The sequence below is a fragment of the Chelonia mydas genome, chromosome 2 (assembly GCF_015237465.2).
Source record: "Chelonia mydas isolate rCheMyd1 chromosome 2, rCheMyd1.pri.v2, whole genome shotgun sequence".
Lineage (NCBI taxonomy): Eukaryota > Metazoa > Chordata > Testudines > Cheloniidae > Chelonia > Chelonia mydas.
The window spans coordinates 21,835,917-21,848,306 of NC_057850.1; the positions used below are offsets into that span (position 1 = coordinate 21,835,917).

The 12,390-nt window shown below is 42.4% G+C and overlaps 1 protein-coding gene across 1 annotated transcript in view; it reads right to left on the reverse strand.

Annotated features, from left to right (window-relative positions):
* Positions 1-12,390, reverse strand: part of FER1L6 (fer-1 like family member 6) — a 65,669-nt gene that overhangs the window by 456 nt on the left and 52,823 nt on the right. The window contains exons 22-27 of the mRNA XM_037893388.2: positions 8,303-8,464; positions 6,826-7,006; positions 6,339-6,559; positions 4,849-4,971; positions 4,679-4,718; positions 1,730-1,849 (exon numbers count right to left, since the gene is read on the reverse strand). Coding sequence (XP_037749316.2) covers positions 1,730-1,849; positions 4,679-4,718; positions 4,849-4,971; positions 6,339-6,559; positions 6,826-7,006; positions 8,303-8,464 — 847 coding nt within the window. The remainder of the gene's footprint in view (positions 1-1,729; positions 1,850-4,678; positions 4,719-4,848; positions 4,972-6,338; positions 6,560-6,825; positions 7,007-8,302; positions 8,465-12,390) is intronic.

Consider the following 12,390-nt stretch of genomic DNA (forward strand, 5'->3'; position numbering starts at 1 on the left):
AAATAAAAAATAAACAAAAGTGAAAAAGGCTGTGTAAATGTGCTCTCCAAGTGGAGACCTTTCCATTTAAAAATGGAAACAGTTTCATTGACCTGTATACTGGTTTCATGTCCCTTTTTATTCAATCCCTCTCTAAACAGCCCTAATCTTTTCAATCCCTCCACATGTCTCTACCCATTTTCCATGTCATAATCTTTTCTTTGACTTTGACTTTCTGGATCTGAATCCTTCCCATGCCACTCGTGCTTGGGGCATGAACAAGGCCCCACTATCCCTGTCTATAATGCTGATTGCTGGTATGGCTACCTGTCTGTGTTTCTATAACTTAACTTTTTTTGAGGATAGGTTGTTGATCTATCACTCAACTCCCAACCTGGAAGAGCCAATGGACTGCTTTGCATCTGATCCCTGCCTTTTAACCTGTCCAGCTTGGGTATCAGGAATAAAAACTTCCACCGGAATAGCTCTCAGGGTCATTGGAGCACACAAGCTTTTCCACCAAGTCAAGGTGCAGTTCTACCTTTGATAAGATACAATGACCAGCATCTAATTTATATTCCCAGTGAGGGTCTACTATCATTGTATCTAATCCTTTCAACATTAGTTTCTATCCCATTCTTTATACACCCTAATATTTCTCAAATGCCTTGTCATTTGTTCCCCTAATATCCACATTTCTGTGCTTTCATCAATATAAAAAGATATTTTAGGCCCAAACATTCAGATGAATTCAGGTGCCTGGGAAGGAGTACTGCGGAGAGGGATCTGGGAGGTCATAGTGGACCACAAGCTAAATATGAGTCAACAGTGTAACACTGTTGCAAAAAAAGAGAACATCATTCTGGGATGTATTAGCAGGAGTGTTGTAAGCAAGACACGAGAAGCAATTCTTCTGCTCTACTCTGCGCTGATTAGGCCTCAGTTGGAGTATTGTGTCCAGTTCTGGGCACCACATTTCAGGAAAGATGTGGACAAACTGGAGAAAGTCCAGAGAAGAGCAACAAAAATGATTAAAGGTCTAGAAAACATGACCTAGGAGGAAAGATTGAAAAAAATTGAGTTTGTTTAGTCTGGAGAAGAGAAGACTGGGGGGGGGGGGGGGGGAGAAGGAGGCAGACATGATACGTTTTCAAGTACATAAAAGGTTGTCACAAGGAGGAAGGAGAAGAATTGTTCTTCTTAAATTCTGAGGCTAGGACAAGAAGTAATGGACTTAAATTGCAGCAAGGAAGGTTTAGCTTGAACATAAGGAAAAACTTCCTAACTGTCAGGGTGGTTAAGCACTGGAATAAATTGCTTAGGGAAGTTGTGGAATCTCTGTCATTGTAGATTTTTAAGAGCAGGTTAGACAAACACCTTCCAGGAATGGTCTAGATAATGCTTAGTCCTGCCATGAGCACAGGGGACTGGACTAGACAACCTCTTGAGGTCCCTTCCAGTCCTATGATTCTATTATTAAGTGCATAAGTTAAGCGCACTTTGGCATGATAAAGTGTACACATGTATGTGATTAACTATAGACAAGGTGCAATGAGAACAAAGGGAAAGAAAAGGAGAATGTAACTCTAATATTTACAGTATATTCCATAAGGGTGAAATTCAACCATGTGAAGATGGGCACCATAAGAGCTAAACTCCCCTCCAATCTCACTTAGGACTAGCCCTCTGCCCAGCAGTGAATTTTGTCTGTCCCAAATAACCTGAATTACAACAACAATGCATTTTTTACCTTCAAAGTTGCTAGATTTGGGTCTTCTTCCTTTTTTTCCTGTTTCAACAACTTTTTTCGCTTTTTTTTTGTCTGGCTCATCTTCAATGCTTAATGCTACGTGGCCAGATGTCGACCTAGCTACAGAGATTGATGACATAATTTAGGTTTATAGCAGCTGCATTAATGGATAAACCTCTAATGGCTTAGATAAGTCCTTAATATAAATCTTGGGGGATCTTACTCCATTCCCTCTCCTTCTCTATACTTCTCTTGCAATTTCTCCTGTCAAACCAGTCAGAGATTCTTTTCCTACAACTCCTCTCTACCTGATACACCATTTTTTACTCCTCTCTACCACTGAATACAATCGTTGTCTGACTTATCCCCTTCCCTGTGACTTCTATTCTTACTCCCCCACTTACACACACACACACACACACACACACACACACACACACACCCCTTTTCTTTCTCCTTCTTCCTCAATCATCCCAAGGTCAAATCTACCCCAACAGACCCTACTACCTTTCCAAATGTTGAGAAAAATTTAAGCTGAGGTCTTACCAAGATGGAATGCCATTGCCAAGATGCAGACTGCCTTCAGATCTCATATGCTTCAGGCTTCCTCAGGTCAAAGGCACCAAAAATGCATGCCAGTGTGCCTCTGACCTTAGGAAAGCCATGGAGAGAGTGGAGATAGATGTAAATATGGCAACTGCTCAGCAGAAACTGCCTACCCGGTTGACATCCCACCACTGATTTTGACAGCTATCAACAAAGGCAGGAGGAGCTTGTTGGACCTAACTATCCAAACCTTATTCAGGTTTAGTGTTTGGGTTGAGGTTTGGATCAGTCCTGTTAATTTTGTTAAACTAATTCATCTATCTGTGATATAAATATATATTAATACTCTCTCTCTCTTATTCTCTCTCTCTGGCATTTATATGGTGCCAGTCACCATAGTATCTAGGCAATGATATAAAACATATCTTGTACAAGTAAGTAGAAAAGTCTTTTTCAGTTCTCAAGACACCAGCCTGGTCAAAAACAATGGAGAACCCTGGCATAACTGTCACCACTAAAGTTTGTGGATGGTAGAATTCTATCTATGTTAAGTTTCAGAGTAGCAGCCGTGTTAGTCTGTATCCACAAAAAGAACAGGAGTACTTGTGGCACCTTAGAGACTAACAAATTTATTTGATCATAAGCTTTCATGGGCTAAAACCCATTCATCGGATGCATGCAGTGGAAAATACAGTAGGAAGATATATATATACACACAGAGAAACACAGATATATATATACACATGAAACAATGGGTGTTACCATACACACTATAACGAGAGTGATCAGTTAAGGTGAGCTATTACCAGCAGGAGAGAAAAAAACCTTTTGTAGTGATAATCAAAATGGGCCATTTCCAGCAGTTGACAAGAATGTGTGAGGAACAGTAGGGGTGGGGGGGAAATAAACATGGGGAAATAGTTTTACTTTGTGTAATGACACATCCACTCCCAGTCTTTATTCAAGCCTAATTTAATGGTGTCCAGTTTGCAAATTAATTCCAATTCAGCAGTCTCTCATTGGAGTCTGTTTTTGAAGTTTTTTTGTTGTAATATTGCGACTTTTAGGTCTGTAATCGAGTGACCAGAGAGATTGAAGTGTTCTCCGACTATTTCCCCATGTTTATTTTTCCCCCGTACTGTTCCTCACACGTTCTTGTCAACTGCTGGAAATGGCCCATCTTGATTATCACTACAAAATGTTTTTTTTCCCTCTCCTGCTGGTAATAGCTCACCTTAACTGATCACTCTTGTTACAGTGTGTATGGTAACATCCATTGTTCCATGTTCTCTGTGTATATATATATATATCTTCCTTCTGTATTTTCCACTGCATGCATGCGATGAAGTGGGTTTTAGCCCACGAAAGCTTATGCTCAAATAAATTTGTTAGTCTCTAAGGTGCCACAAGTACTCCTGTTCTTTTTATTTATGTTAAGGTGTCAGTTAACAATATTGCTGTACATGGGTGCGGCATCAGAACTTTGTATAGCATTTCTTTCAGGCGGCTAGGTATGGTCCATGCATAATTAGAATTTTGACTGATAGCTTTTAAGCACTGATAATCTGATAATTGAAATTTTGGTCAGCTGCCACGTTCAAAATGATAATGACTGACATTTATGTAGTACCTTTCATCCAGACTGATTGCAAAATGCTTTGCAAACTAGAAATCATTTCCACCACTAATGAAATATATCCACCTCTAGGATGGGAAGAGCCAGCTCTTTTATTCTGAAGAGCAAATCTACACAGAAAGTATAAATATTAGTTTTCTTTCTCTGCCTATTTAAATAGTCACGTTAGGAAAATAATTTGCTAACGGCATGGTTCACTATCACGGGGATATGTAAAGCAGTAGAAGATTCTCTTCCATTAGTGTATTTAATGATCTATTCTTGTCCAATCCCATCAGGCTCTTCTGCTGAAAATTCTTGAGTTGACTGAGTTTGACATAAGAATTAGCTGCTTTGTGATGCCTATCATTCTGGACTCTATTTTCAAATTCAGATTCCTGGAACTGAACCCGGTTTGGGTTCTCAGTTGGATCAAAATTAAAAGAGGCTCATTTTTTGGACCTGATACAGATGCAGACCAATACTGTTGTAATCTTTCTAGAACATCTAACATTGTAAGATTTCCATCATTTTGAGGCTGAATTCTGCAAAGAATTGCTTGTGCGATTTGAACATCGTTAAACCCAATCATCAACCCAGTTTTGTATCTCAGCATCTAAACTACCCATAGTCTAATCCAGATATGGATTAGGATCTAAACACTGCCCCTCTCACAACTCTAGGAAGAACAGACATTCAATATGAACAGGGTAAAAATGTTCTTGAATTAGCACAGAAATAAATTATTATAGTAAGTAAAAAAGTACATATACAAATATTTTACTCACTGTTGTCTGGTTTCCCCTGGCTGGAATAGATTGATTTTACCTTTCAAAATAAAAACAGAATAGTCAGACTCCTAAATACAAATGGAACATTAAAGAGGAAGCCATTTTGCATAAATCTAGCTTTAAAATACCATACCTCCATTCAAGTATGGGGCTACTCGGGCCCTTACCTTTTTCATTTTTTCCACAGAAGCATCGTACTTTGACCACCAATCAATAACATTTTCGGCAGATTCGTCTGCTATTGTTCTCTTTTTTCTTTTTGTGGATCGTTGGGAGTATTTTCTTGAGGCCTAGCAAGGTATAAGGAAATACTGTTCATCTCTAGGATTATGTCAGCTATTAAAAATCAGCTGGGCTATCAAGTGGAACAGATGTAGGTGGAGTGGATTTCAATCTGTAAGACCTACATTATTTTGTGTTTCTATCTTTGCATCCCACTAAAGAATCCATTGTGATCATCATGTTATTAGTACAGTTTCTCTAGTACCTTCAGCTGGTATCAAATATTATACTTTTAAAATTTGGGGCATTGCAACAAAAGCAAGCTATTTAAAGGGAAGATCTACCTTAGAAAGAAGAAGAATTATATTTGGAAGGATACAGACCTCCTGACATCCCCTGGTTCCCTCCAATATCACTGCATTTGCAGATACATTCAGAACTTCCAATATGATCAACACTTGAGTTTTGAAGACAACTAGGATTCTGAATAGCCATTGAGAATTCAGTCATCTTCCCTTCGAAAAGATAAAGAGCCTGATTCCACAAACCAACTGCTTCTGCAAGTAGGCCCACTGACATCAATGGGATTGCTCATGTGAATAACGACTGGACCCTGTTAAATTGCGCATTCAGACTTTCACACGAATAAAGAGTTGCCACTTGCAGCTATCATGTATTTAGCAGTGCAGCTACAAACAGAAGGGTGGCAATGGTGAGCTGTATTAGACACAGAGTTACAATACTGGGCTCTATATTTGGATGAGTACTTTACTATGTTTCACTCACTCTTGTATCTATAAATTGTGTTGTTACAGACGACAGACACACAGGGGTGTGTACATGTGGAGTTGAGGCAACACTGCCTTTCCTTGTCCTTCAAACTATGCAGAACATCGGCAATGTGTAACTAACTACCAGTGCATCTAGGTGCTACAGGTAAGAAGTGGCTACTTTATTCCACTCCAAAAAGTGTAGCTCAAATGGAGCACAATGTCAAACAGTTTTGTCATTCCTTCCATTTCATTTTTGCAAAAGAAAGAAAGAAAGAAAGATTGGTTATTTCCCCATTCAAAAAGTTATAGTTTATAGGGCTGATCAGAAAAAGGTTTCTGCAGTCTGAAAATGTTCTTCTGATCAGCTGTATGAACTAGAATGCATTCGGCCTGTCATGCTGACCAATATTGTCTCATTGTTTCGTTGTTCTTCCCTCTCTGACTGTATGCACCCATTGTCTTATACTTCAGTTGTAACCTCTTTAGCACAGGGACTGTCTTTTTGTTCTGTGTTTCTACAGCACCTAGCACAATGGGGTCCTGGCCTATAACTGGGCTCCTACACATTACCATCATAATAAAGTTATTATTATTTATTTATTATTATTATTATTGTTATTATTTTAAAATAGCTCGCTATCTGATGGTTCAGCCAAGTCCACCTTCTGCTTTCCATCTTCTGCTGGTTCAGAGGATGGGGATGTAGATTTAGGTGCAGATGGCAGTGAAGAAGCAGGTACAGCTGCTGCAGCAGCAGATTTTGCTGGATCTGGTTCTTGCATTACTAATGCAGTTGAACCATGCTCCACTTCAACATAAATGTGATCCGCTGGACGTGGTTGTGGTTGGGGTGATGCAGGCAGCTGTGGTGACTCCGGAGCAGCTGAAATTAGAAACACAGCAAATTGGCAAGATTATGCCAAAAAAAGAGACAGTCATCGTATTGGTTCTCAAGAAAATATGAATAATGATATCTCTTAAAAGTCGCACAGGGCTTGATCCTGCAAGGTGCTGAGCACTCCAGCCCCAGTCCAGCAGATCCCTTAAGCATGTGCTTACTCCCAGTGCAGTAAACTATTATTATTTACTATTTTAACAAATATCACCTTGTCTTTTTATTTGGGGACAAGAGTTATATTGTGCATTTACCTTTGTCAGTTTCTATAACGTCCACTTTTGCTGTAGGTGCAGGAAGCTCCTTGGGTTTATATAAATATTGCTTAAGGCAATTGATGGTGTGTGTTCCAACAAAAGTGCTACGACCAAAAGCTCTCCAGTCAACCACACAGATACTGAGTGGTGGGTGCAAAAGCTCGTTTTCAGGCAATTCCTAGCAGAAAAGAACAGACAACAGCATGAGAGATTTGTTTTCCTTACTAGTGTCCAGAAAAGTGTCCTGAAAAGTGCTGGATTGAGAACCCTGACTATTGATGTTCTTGATCCATCAAACAGGTACAGCATGGGCAGTGTAGTTCTGTCCACTACCCTGCCAACCCTACCTAGAAAAGCACCCTGGCTGGTGGGCGGACTGCTAAAATGTGTCAGGGAAAACAGTAAAGCCTAGAGGAATCAACACAGTGTTGGGAGTCAGGAATTTGTGAGTTCTAATCCAGCCACTGACTTGGCCAAAGTAATTTCACTTCACTGCCTCAGTTTCCTAGCTGTAAAAGGGGATAACATATATTGCCCTAGTTTACAGGGATATTGTGCAGATTAACTGGGTAATGTCTGAATATCAGTTTGAATGCATAAAGTGCAATAAAAATTAAAGGTACCACAGGTACTTAGATATTATTATTGGTGCTTAGATACCATTGTGCCTTATAAAAACTTAGATAGACTTTCATCTCTGTTGATGTCGCCAGCTAGCGCAAATCCTTGTCCACTAAGACCTGAACTGAAACCACCAGTTCATTTCGCACATGCCAATGGACAGCTAGGAAGCTTCAAGGCACTACTGGCCAAGGTCAAATTCAAGTCAACAACCCAGAGGTAAAAGGTTCAAAGCTCATGGATCATAACTAAGGTTAAGATTTTATCAGGGTTATTTTTAGTAGAAGTCACAGACAGGTCACCGGCAATAAACAAGAATTCACAGAAGGGTAATTCCCGGAGCAAGGGGGCTGACAGCCCGAGTCCCGCTGCCCTACCCACTATGTGGGGGCTGACAGCCAGAGTCATGCTGCCCACCCAAGGGGTGGGGACTGAAAGCCTGAACCCCACCATATGGGGCTCACTGCCAGAGTCCCACTAGACAGGGCTCACCCTGATGCTCAGGGAAGGGGGCAGGCTGACAGCCCGAGCCCCACCACGCAGGGCTCACTGCCAGAGTCCTGCCATATGGGGCTCACCACACCACCCGGGGTGTCCTGACAGCCTGACCCCCGCTGCCTGAGGCTGACAGCCAAAGCCCTGAAGTCACAGAGGTCATGAAAAATCACGGAATCTGTGACCTCCATGACAGACTCGTAGCCTTAGTCATAACCAATCAATTACTTAACTGTCCAGTCTGGCAACAGCACAAAATGGCTTAAAAAGTAAAGAAAATCAAACAGTGCTATAGCTTGTGTCTTCCACTGAGTAAAGAAAAGACAATCAGAGAGAGAGGGCAGTGCACGGTACACACCACTTCAAACCTGTCTGCTTGGACACTGAAGTTGGGATTGTTCTTGACGCTCTGGATGACGGAAGATTTAACTCCTTTCCCTGCGCATTCTATGAGAACCTGTGGGCGGTCCACAGAGAGGAGCTGGACCTTCTTCAGCTCACGAACACCCCAGAACAGAACCTATGGCAAGTGGAAGAAAAGTGGTCAGCAAAACATAGGCTATAGTGGGCCAGACTCACTGGGATGCTCCTGACAGGAGTACACAGGTAACACTGGGAATCATGGACCAGGTTCACCAGTATGCTCCTGCCACTTTGTGCCACTCAGACAACGCATAGCTGCCAGAAAACGCTGCTGAATCTGGCCCCAGTTATCTGTAAGAAATTGTTCTAAACACCTGTCAGAGTCTGAAATTAAAAAGAAGACTTCATGTCTTTGAACTGAAAGTTAAGCCAACTAACAATGTTAAACTGTTAACAAAACATAATCAGTTAATAATAATTTTATTTCTAACAGTCCCCTCCTCTGCAGGACAAACATGCTGAGTCCCTACTAATCTGACAAGTCAGATCCTCAGCTATTGCCTACAACAGAGCTACATCAGTTTGTACCAGCTGAGGATATAGCCCATGGTATTTTGTCAGGAATAGTTTTATCACCTTTAGATGCTTTATGCATTGATTCACTGCATACCCTCTAGAACTCTCATGGAATTCCAAGTTTTCTTACACACCGGTACTTATTAGCGATACAATTATTTAAGCTCTAAGTATAGAAAATAGCATTAAAATGACCATAATTACAACAATATAAATTAGGAATTAGAAAATCCAAAATAAAATTCTTCGAATGCCAAACCACGGCCATATCATTCAGGAGTAGACTGTGGGTAATGCCCTGACTGAGCACTATTTAAGCACATACCTAACTATAAGCACATGATTTGTCCCATTGACATAAATGGAATTCAGGTGCTTAAAGTCTAAGTATGTGCTTAATTAACTCACGGACTCGGGCCTCAGGCAGAAAACACATCTGAAAAAGAGATTTTTTTCCCTTTGTCCAGTGAATGGTTGTCATTTCTCTTCCTACTTCCCTTTGCAACAATTTGACTGTTTGATCCCCTGCGCAGAAAAAGTCACAGCAAGAACTGCTCCTGTGGTTGAGTTCCCACACAAGCATTTCTAGTGACTGGCTCATCAGTCTCAGCACAGTTCATATAATTAAAATCTGACTTGATTTAGAAATCTTCAAAGACAGGCAATTAAACACATTAGGTGTAGTTATAGGACCAACGACAGGAAGTGACACAACAGGACTGGTTAGAATTTGGTCATTATTCTGACAAATGAGGAGTTGCCAAATTTCCCTTACATTCTGTATAATAAAGTGACTTTAGGCCCAAATTGTAGCTGACTGTTCACAGGGGCACTAGAGGGGTTGGGGAGAAAGCACAAACACATGCACGCAGGAGGCAGCCATCATTTGGCTGCAAGTTTTGGGAGCAGAGGAGGAGTGGCTAACACTTAGCCACTAGCAACACTAAATAACCCAAAGAGGGTGTCTTGGTGCAGCGGGGCAGGACCATACCTGCCTGCCCCATCAAGTGTTGAAGGTGGGATTGAGAGCAGGCGATACTTCCCAATTGTCCAGCCATTTTACACAAGCATCTTCCATACTCATGTACTGTAGCTAGAAAGACTGGTTACTTATGTTGTACAGTAACTGCAGTTCTATGTGTATTCTGCTCAAGGTGTGCATGTGCTCCACACACCTGGGAGCAGAAGATTTTCCATTAGCAGTGTCTGTTTGTCCTCGCCTGTGCCCCTCTCCTCCTCATGCTCTGAACCAAGGGTGGAAGGCACGGTGCACACTGACCACATCTCCAGCTCCTTCCTTAGCATGAATAACCTTAGGACAAAGATCCAAAGCAGAAGAGGAGGAGGGCAGGTGGCGGAACCACACATCTCGAAGAACTCATAAGAACAAAACATAAGAATACCCATACAGGGTCAGACGAAAGGTCCATCCAGCCCCGTATCCTGTCCTCTGACAGTGGCCAATGCCAGGTGCCCCACAGGGAGTGAACCTACCAGGTAATGATCAGTGATCTCTCTCCAGCCATCCATCCCCACCCTCTGACAAACAGAGGCTAGGGACACCATGCCTTACCCATCCTGGCTAATAGCCATTAATGGACTTAACCTCCATAAATTTATCCAGTTCTCTTTTAAACCCTGTTATAGTCCTAGCCTTCACAACCTCCTCAGGCAAGGAGTTCCACAGGTTGATTGTGCGCTGTGTGAAGAAGAACTTCCTTTTATTTAAACTCCAGTTACTGTACAACATAAGTAACCAGTTGTTCTTCTTCGAGTGATGGTCCCTAGGTTTATTCCATTTATTCAAGGGTGATGTCGTGGTGGGAGTCTACTATAGACCACCGGACCAGGGGGAAGAGGTGGACGAGGCTTTCTTCCGGCAACTCGCAGAAGTTACTAGATTGCACACCCTGGTTCTCATGGGAGACTTCAATCACCCTGATATCTGCTGGGAGAGCAATACAGCGGTGCACAGACAATCCAGGAAGTTTTTGGAAAATGTAGGGGACAATTTCCTGGTGCAAGTGCTGGAGGAACCAACTAGGGGCAGAGCTCTTCTTGACCTGCTGCTCACAAACCGGGAAGAATTAGTAGGGGAAGCTAAAGTGGATGGGAACCTGGGAGGCAGTGACCATGAGATGGTCGAGTTCAGGATCCTGACACAAGGAAGAAAGGAAAGCAGCAGAATACGGATCCTGGACTTCAGAAAAGCAGACTTTGACTCCCTCAGGGAACTGATGGGCAAGATCCCCTGGGAGAATAACATGAGGGGGAAAGGAGTCCAGGAGAGCTGGCTGTATTTTAAAGAATCCTTATTGAGGTTACAGGGACAAACCATCCCGATGTGTAGAAAGAATCGTAAATATGGCAGGCGACCAGCTTGGCTTAACAGTGAAATCCTTACTGATCTTAAACACAAAAAAGAAGCTTACAAGAAGTGGAAGATTGGACAAATGACCAGGGAGGAGTATAAAAATATTGCTTGGGCATGCAGGAGTGAAATCAGGAAGGCCAAATCACACCTGGAGGTGCAGCTAGCAAGAGATGTTAAGAGTAACAAGAAGGGTTTCTTCAGGGATGTTGGCAACAAGAAGAAAGTCAAGGAAAGTGTGGGCCCCTTACTGAATGAGGGAGGCAACCTAGTGACAGAGGATGTGGAAAAAGCTAATGTACTCAATGCTCTCTTTGCCTCTGTCTTCACGAACAAGGTCAGCTCCCAGACTACTGCACTGGGCAGCACAGCATGGGGAGGAGGTGATCAGCCCTCTGTGGAGAAAGAAGTGGTTCGGGACAATTTAGAAAAGCTGGACGTGCACAACTCCATGGGGCCGGATGCGTTGCATCCGAGAGTGCTGAAGGAGTTGGCAGATGTGATTGCAGAGCCATTGGCCATTATCTTTGAAAACTCATAGAGATCCGGGGAAGTCCCGGACGACTGGAAAAAGGCTAATGTAGTGCCCATCTTTAAAAAAGGGAAGGAGGATGATCCTGGGAACTACAGGCCAGTCAGCCTCACCTCAGTCCCTGGAAAAATCATGGAGCAGGTCCTCAAGAAATCAATTCTGAAGCACTTAGATGAGAGGAAAGTGATCAGGAACAGTCAGCATGGATTCACCAAGGGCAAGTCATTCCTGACTAATCTCATTGCCTTCTATGATGAGATAACTGGTTCTGTGGATGAAGGGAAAGCGGTGGATGTGTTGTTCCTTGACTTTAGCAAAGCTTTTGACACTGTCTCCCACAGTATTCTTGCCAGCAAGTTAAAGAAGTATGGGCTGGATGAATGGACTATAAGGTGGATAGAAAGCTGGCTAGAGCGTCGGGCTCAACGAGTAGTGATCAATGGCTCCATGTCTAGTTGGCAGCCGGTATCAAGTGGAGTGCCCCAAGCGTCGGTCCTGGGGCCGGTTTTGTTCAATATCTTCATAAATGATCTGGAGGATGGTGTGGATTGCACCCTCAGCAAGTTTGCAGATGACACTAAACTGGGAGGAGAGGTAAATACGC